This window comes from Silene latifolia, chromosome 2 (genome assembly GCF_048544455.1).
Source record: "Silene latifolia isolate original U9 population chromosome 2, ASM4854445v1, whole genome shotgun sequence".
NCBI lineage: Eukaryota > Viridiplantae > Streptophyta > Magnoliopsida > Caryophyllales > Caryophyllaceae > Silene > Silene latifolia.
This window is the reverse complement of record NC_133527.1, coordinates 61,893,584-61,901,511: the sequence shown is the minus strand read 5'-3', so window position 1 is coordinate 61,901,511 and position 7,928 is coordinate 61,893,584. Positions and strand designations below refer to the sequence as shown.

The following is a 7,928-nucleotide window of genomic DNA, read 5'->3' as shown; positions in this document are numbered from 1 at the left end:
CAGATGTTGTGCTACTTTCGGGACGGTCCTTCACTCAATTTTTTTTTTCTATTTTTTCTTTGTACATAAGTGTATTAGATCTGTCAAGTCCTGACCGACCAGACCTGACCCATTTTTTTTAAGGTCGAGAACCAAAAATTTCAACACACGACACGAACCCGAAATGACTCGTTAATTTAGAGTCGAGACCCAACCCGGTTGGGTCAAAGATACATCAAGAACTTTATTAAAATATTAATATTTATAAAATAATGGATCAAGATTCGCTTGCTTCATTACGTGACTCGTGATATAAATACGTGTAATATGTTTATATGAAATAAAACACATGAAGTTAATTTTAAAATAGAAAATCATACTCCGATATGGAAGTTAGTTTTGTTACAAATTGAGATTTATAAGTTATTGTAATTTAAACACAAATGTTATATAAATAGCATATTCTTTGTATAAGATAAATCATTCCAATATAAAAATAACAATATTCTTTGTCTAATAAGAACATAAATACATATTTGGTGGTGTACTCAAAATTCAAGTACACACAAAGAATGGTAATGGGTGATTTATGTGTGAGAACTATTTTGAAGAATAATTGGCACGCAAGTAAGTGGTGAATGGGAAGTTATTTTGTATTGAAAAGTTGTAAAATGTACGGAAATTTGTTTTGTGTATAGAAAATGAGGGATGATGTGGTTTAATCACAAGGGTTTAAATGTTCTTGTTTTAATAGAATTAAGATATAAGATATAAGATATTTTGGTAAATTGATACTCCGTATAATATAATAATTTTAGTAAAATCATGCAATTTTTGTAACAACATTGATTTGGTATCAATCGGTGTATTTTTTGTACGTTATTGTTATTGTAATTTATTACTGTGGTAAATTGATACTCCGTATAATATAACAATTTTAGTAAAATCATGCGATTTTTGTAACAACATCGATTTGTTATCAATCGGTGTATTTTTTGTACGTTATTGTTATTGTAATTTATTACTGTAGTAAAATATTGAAGTGTATTTGTATCAATTGGTTTAATTTGTTATTATTTATCGTAATATAAATTATTCATAAATCGTTTTATTAATATTTACGTGCAACCATCGTTTTTTTTTTTAATATTTACGTACAGATCATAAACGTTGTTATTTACCTGTAAAACATAAATATAGACAGTTTTTTATTAATTAATTCCTTAATCTTTGCCGTGGGTCCCGCACTTATTGAAAAAAAAAAACTAGATGTGGTGATGTGGCTACATAGATTTGCACGAAATATTTATGTATTTATAAAGATAAAATAATTTATCTTAAGTATGTTACTTTATTATTTTTAATGAAGCTTCTACGCGCTTTCACCAGGGACTCTTCTCCCACAATGGCTATAAAAACATGCTACAATTAACAGTTTTTGGTTACTTACCTTGTTTTGTTTTTAATTAGTATCACACATATATCCTGGTACATACTTTGATGGTATTAAAGAGGCAATTTGATGAGGAAGGGAGTGATAAATCATTACAATCTAATCACTCCCAAACCCTACCAACCAAATTTCAAAAGTGAGTGCTACAATATACTTTTGGTTTGCATGCTCTTGGCCAAAAAACTTATGTACGACGATCTTACTCTAGGACGTCACAAGGATTTGAAACTTAGGGAACAAGTTTTAAAGCCCCTTTTGAAAAAAAAAATATATAAAAACTCACCCGACAATATTTAAAGTCTTACTTCCTAGGTCTCATTCATTTGTTTACCTTTAACAAACTTAGTAGCTAATTCTTCCACATATATTCTTGCTGTTGGTGATGGACCAAGGAGGGAGCAGTCTAGAGTATGGAGGATGAACAATTGAATTGGGGATAAATGATTGAATTAGTGAGATAGGAGGGTGTGGTTTGGGTGAGTGTAAATTATTAAGGGTAGTTTAGGTAGTTTAGTTTAGTTAGAGTCGGAATGTCGTAATTAGATCGGGATTTATAAAAATCGACATCGTAATTCAGTTTGGGTGCTAATTTTTGAATTAAGAGGGAAGTAAGGTGCTTATTAGAAAAAATGGACATATAAGGGTTATTTGTAAAAAGAGGAACATATAGGAGGTTATTTACAAAAAAACACTTTTTTATTATTATTATTTGTGAAGGGTGTTTTAGTCAAATATAAACATATGACACGGACAGAGAAATTTGTCTGATGGTAGGACCATCTTTTTTTTTTTTTTTTTTTTTTTGAAATAAAACCACAAGGGCTTTAAGATATATTAACTAAACTTGTTTGTGTGTGATGCGACTGGTTGTTAGTTGCTAGAATGCTAGTGTGTGTTGAACCGTCGACCATTTTTAAATGGATCCCTGAACATTTGTTTTTTTGGAGTTAACACGGGGGTATGGATTGTAGGATCACTTTACCAAGCCATAGGCGCGAGCATTTTAAGGCACTAGGTAATATTGTTGTTATATGTGTATTGGGATTGACAGAGTCTGTGTCTGTGCAGAGCTGTCAAGTATGTAATGCAAGAAGCTTCTGTACTAGAAATTGCAGAAAAAATAGCCTTAATACTTGAACCTACCCTCCGCAAAGTGGTATGATTTCATTTGGTGTGCGAAGTGAGTACGGATCAAGTTTATGCTTTCATTATGATTTCATGTTAAAATGCTGATTATCGTAGTATACATCCTATAAACAGATGAAAGAAGAACTGGAACAGCATATTGCTGCTTATTTTCAGCCATCTCCAAGGTTAGTTATTTTTTTCTTCTTATATATCTTATGATTCTTGGTTTCCATAGCCAACAGAGCCAAATACTGAAATATTTTGGGATGCTAGATTAGGATGGAATAAGATAAAATGACTCAGGAGACTGGTTGCGCTTCTTTCTTTTGTTAAATAGCAGGTATTTGATGTAATTCTTGGTGCGACGTCCATTACAAGTCTTTTGAAAACAGTCTTTCTGTACTGGCAAGATAGGGGTAAGACTTTGTAGGATTGTAGGCTGTGTACATCTACCCCCTTACTCTGTTATTTACAGGTGCCCTTGAGGTAGTAGGGTGATGCTGTTTTATTATTGTTGCTGATGATGTATTCAATGCTTCTTCATAATAATGGAATCTGTCCAACATAGATATATCAGCATTTGGCCTTCTGGTATAAACTTCCTTGTTTAATGGAGTGTGGTGAAATTTGTTCAGATAGTAATGTTAATGATTCTCATTTGACTATGTGTCTAACCCTGCTACCGTATAGCAGAACTTTTTTAGGCATAAAGAAACTAATAGCCGAACTCTTCTCTGAAACCGTTTTCACAGAAATTTCCTTGACTTTTTGTAAATTGTAGACGGCCACATGCTCACCAACTTGAGTCTTCTCCTCCAAGAGGATTTCAACTTCTTTTCACCAAGAAATTGCCATCCACACTCTTTACAAATAGCAGGGTAGAGGGCGAGGATCATACCCCTGTTCAAGTACAGCTAGTTGATGCAAACTTGAAGAATCTGATTTACAATGGTCAGTTGTCCTCAGTCAAGGTGGAGATTGTTGTTCTTAGTGGTGATTTTGCAGCAAATGAGGGAGAAAATTGGAGCAGAAGGGAGTTCGATGATAACATTGTGCGTGAAAGAGATGGCAAACGACCATTGTTGATTGGAGACGTTTCTATTCTGCTTGTCAATGGTGTTGCTTACCTTAAAAATGTTAGCTTTACTGATAATTCAAGCTGGATAAGGTGTCGAAAGTTCAGGTTGGGAGTTCGAGCAGTATCTAGTGCTCTTACTGGAGCTGGGATCAAGGAAGCTGTCAGCGAGGCTTTTGTGGTTTTGGACCATCGCGGAGAATGTAAGTCGATGCTGAATGTTTAACTATAAATGTTTATTTTTACAGTTTTCGAGAATTATCCATCATCTAGGCATTGCAACCAGGTCATGTGGATTGGATGCAGGTCGGGTGAGTTTTGGTTGGCTCGTTGCAGATCAGGTCCTTTCGGCTCATGTGTGTTAATTTTTTTGTTTTTTGTTATGGGAATAAACTCAGTTCAGCTTTAAATTAGGCATTTTCGGGTCGGATCATTTGGTATAAGGTTAATTACGGGTCCAGCAAAACGCGGGCTAACAATGGGTTGGAACAGGTCATTTGATCATCTGTTCATCTTAGTGTTATTTTCTTCTCATCGACATTGGATCTTGTGTCAGGTTACTGGGTCAGGTCAGCTTCACTAGGCCTAGCCGTATAATTTCTATAGCAAATTTGTGGCCTTTAAACGTGAACTGTGAGTTTGTGACCTTCATTTACAGCCTATCAGAAGCACAGTAAACCATCCTTAGATGATCCAGTGTGGCGTTTGAGGAAGATATCGAAACTGGGAGCATCACGGAAGAAACTAGAGTCACATGGAATCAAGACAGTGAAGGACTTCCTGATGCATTACTACATGAATCCCTCATCTCTTCGTAATGTAAGGAAATAATCTATGTACTTGTAAGGAAATAATCTATGTACTAATGAGAACATATCTTCAAACTATGTTTTGTTATTAACTAATTTATTTGCCATTACTAAAGGTCCTCGGAAAAGGAGTCGCTAATAGGGCATGGGACACAATGGTGAGGCACGCTAACGACGGTCATCTGGACAACAATTGCTATATTTACTGCGGTGAATCTGAGAATGTTGTGCTTCTGTTTAATTGCGTCTACAAAGTCGTTGCAGTCAAGTTCACTGGCCAAGATTATCAGACAGTCGATTCTCTTGATACTCGCCAAAAGGTTTTATTCCCTTTGCATCCTACACTTCGTGAAGTCCAATAGTTCAATAAATACGTTAAGTGGCTGTTTTGTGTTGACCGATAATGGAATCCAATTAGTGCTAGTTCACAATCACAGTCATTTTACTTCCATTCAATCACAATCCAACAATATAGAGTATGGATCCTTCCAGTCATATAATGAGATATAATTATAGATGAGTCAGTTCATTAATTTTAACGGTTGATGACAGATCTAAGCTATGTTATGGAGTAGATATTAAAGTTATTGAATAGTAGTACTCAGAACCAGATTCAAAACCCGTTACCATCACAACTGTTCTTGTGGCTGCCTTTAAATCAAAAAAAAATTATTACCGCGTAGTTAATTTTAGCTGATTGAGTGCCACATTTTTTATCAGGCTCTGGTGGAAAAGCTGAAGCAATCTGCATTTTTGAATGTAAATGAGCTTGTTCCAGTTCACAGTTCAGCAGTTGTTTTTCCTTTCGAGTCACCAACTATTGAGAACCTAGTCCCATTTTCTAGTCCATATGTGCAGCATGGCGGTTTCTCAATGATAGATCAAGGTAAACTGCTCATTGAGACAGATGTGTAGCTTTAAATCGTTCTTGTCTCTCTTTTCCTAGCTTTAAATCGTTCTTGTCTCTCTTTTCCTATATTATTTGCTAAGGATATACATTAAAATATAAATGCTAGCAAAACGTACTGAATTTACGCGATAATAGTCCTGTGCTGGCACAAATGTGGGCTGTTTTGCCGTATTCAATCATAAAATATTTCAGATTACGTATCCTGTACAGTTGAGTTGGTCCAAGTGCTTTTAGCTGTAAATGGATCCACCTGGGTTACTAACTCCAAAATAATTTTACTCCGTATAATATAAGGTAGCTAACATCTGCAGGCATATTTTAAAGTAGGCAAACATTCAGATTAACTTGACTTGGCGGCGTTGTGCAGGTGAACCAGCAGAACAGCAGCTTGATTTTAATCAGTCAGATACATCATCATACCCGTGTGCAGCTGAAGAAGGCGGTTATCCACCGGAAGATGACTCTGCATCTCAAACAGGCCAACCAGTCCCGGTCCAATGGTTTGCTGAATCATCCTTCATGGCAGGCAATAATTCGTCTTCTGTACCCTCTGATGAAGGGTATAATTGGAACATAGACAGTCCACTTACACCATATGTCCCCAACATCAGTTCTGAACTCACGGCATGGGAGCAAGACGATGAGCTTCTTACAATTTTGACCTCAACCGCTCATAACAGCGCTCCATTTCAAAATCCAGATTATGGTGTCAACAGATCACCTAAGGCTAGGTGGTGTAAGATTCGCGCTGCTATCATGTGGAAAATTGTTAGGCGAAATGCTGCTGCTCGGAGGAAAGGAAAGTTTCCTTTTCGCTATTATTAGTGCATTTGTCTCCAATAAGACGGTTCTATATAAGAACTTGTGATCGTTTATGTGACATTATCATACTAATAGGATAGGATTATTTTCATGTTTTAAATCTGAGGTTGCTAGTTATAATAATTCAGAGTGCAACTTGGATTTGAAACTTGTATGGTTTCTACTCTATTTGTGATTGTCACTGTAATTATCTTGGCATTTTATTCAAGAGGGAATGTTCCAAATAATATCATGAAATCGGTTTGTAAATATAACTAAGTTAACAGGAGTTATTTATAATTTGTTTGCTGAATTTGTGTTCCTTTGTTTTAAACTGGAGTAGTAAAACTTTTCCGGTACTAGAAACTTGCAAATCTAAATAATATAAGAGGGGAGACATTTAGAACTTTTCTATTGGTCTCACCTTTTTATGGATTGATACTATCTAAATGACCCCATATTTTTTGGAGAATTAATCACCCAATACCCCTCCATTCAATTTAATTCAATGTCGGTGCAATTCTCCATTAAAAAAAATAAGTACATCATGTAAACGACATGCAAATCCTATCTATCAATTTAAAATGAAACTCAACAAAAAAATTATTAAGAAATGGAGAAAATGTTTACATAAATTATTTGAATATAAATTTTCATCATACTAATATAAAATAAGTCGAAAAAATAATGGAAAACATAAATCTGAGCAGACCACACTTTTACATATAGGGAAACATATTACTCATGTTATATAATAAGAAATTGAGAAGAAATAGTAAAGAGAAATTAAAGGAAAATAAGAAAATAGATTGAAAGAGGGAAGAGAGTTCATCATTATTCATTACTAATGGGGGTATATATAATGCATAAATAATGGGTTTATTAACACCCTAGTTACATACTTCCTCTATTCAACTACACTCTACCACTTTCCTTTTTCACGTTTGTCAACGCGAGTTTTACGTGCTAAATATCGTTAGCTACGTTTTTGAAAAAATTATAAAAGTTACATATTTTTAATGTACTCGTAAAGACGAATCAAACAAGATCTCACATGAATATATTTCTACTTACGTATTGAGAGAAAATCGAAATTGACTACACAATTGTGAATAGTGTACAAAAGTGAAATAGATAGAGTGGAGTTTGTTGGGTTCCTTATGTTGATGATAACATGCCCATTTGATTTGTGTTATCTTAGTTTACCTTTTCAGGATTAATGATGTAATCAAGCTTGGATTAAGAAGTGTTGAAGTTGTTAATCATCCCATTGTATTTAGTCAAGTGTCATCTAATGTACAAGTGAGAAAGTAGAGTATATTAGAGTAATAGAAACAGTCCAGACGACTGTTGCTTTCACACGCAAACAGCTGTTTGGATTATGCCACAACTCGTAAGAACTTGAAGTCCCTTTTATCTTTCAAAAGGTTTCACGTGACTTTTACTTTCAAAGATAAAAAATCAGATTTTTATTAAGGAGATGGTATTCATTAAAGAGTGGTTTGAATTATTTCAAAATGTTTCCTCTTTATGCAAATTCAACCCTTTGGTCCTTTAAGAAAACAAAGAATGCTTTTTGCCATTTTAGTGTCAACTTGTCATCATGTGACTTGTCTTTTCTCTCTTTGTTTTCTGAATTTGCAAGAGCTTTTAAGGATATATTTCAAACCATCTTTCTCTATTCTTACCTTTGCAAAAGAGGCCTTTTTGGTGCAAGTTTTGGGTGGTTGCTATTGCCCTTCACATGTGAGGTCTTTGACCCTTCAAAACCCT

General features: G+C 34.6%; 1 protein-coding gene across 1 annotated transcript; it reads left to right on the top strand.

Moving 5' to 3' along the window:
• The first annotated feature begins 1,443 nt into the window (after window positions 1-1,443).
• LOC141629748 (calmodulin-binding protein 60 B-like) lies at window positions 1,444-6,439 on the top strand. The gene is made up of 8 exons (XM_074442705.1): window positions 1,444-1,568; window positions 2,501-2,588; window positions 2,693-2,745; window positions 3,342-3,838; window positions 4,294-4,454; window positions 4,561-4,764; window positions 5,165-5,330; window positions 5,722-6,439. The coding sequence occupies exons 1-8, from the start codon at window positions 1,480-1,482 to the stop codon at window positions 6,177-6,179; spliced, it is 1,716 nt and encodes a 571-aa protein (XP_074298806.1). The 5' UTR covers window positions 1,444-1,479; the 3' UTR covers window positions 6,180-6,439.
• Window positions 6,440-7,928: the final 1,489 nt, after the last annotated feature.

What these genes read in the sequence shown, in the direction of transcription:
- LOC141629748 (XM_074442705.1), top strand. Translation starts at nt 1,480, where the DNA reads ATGGTATTAAAGAGGCAATTTGATGAGGAAGGGAGTGATAAATCATTA. An exon ending in ATCCCTCATCTCTTCGTAAT is followed by an intron (nt 4,455 to 4,560) that starts GTAAGGAAATAA and finishes CCATTACTAAAG; the next exon opens with GTCCTCGGAAAAGGAGTCGC. An exon ending in TTTCTCAATGATAGATCAAG is followed by an intron (nt 5,331 to 5,721) that starts GTAAACTGCTCA and finishes GGCGTTGTGCAG; the next exon opens with GTGAACCAGCAGAACAGCAG.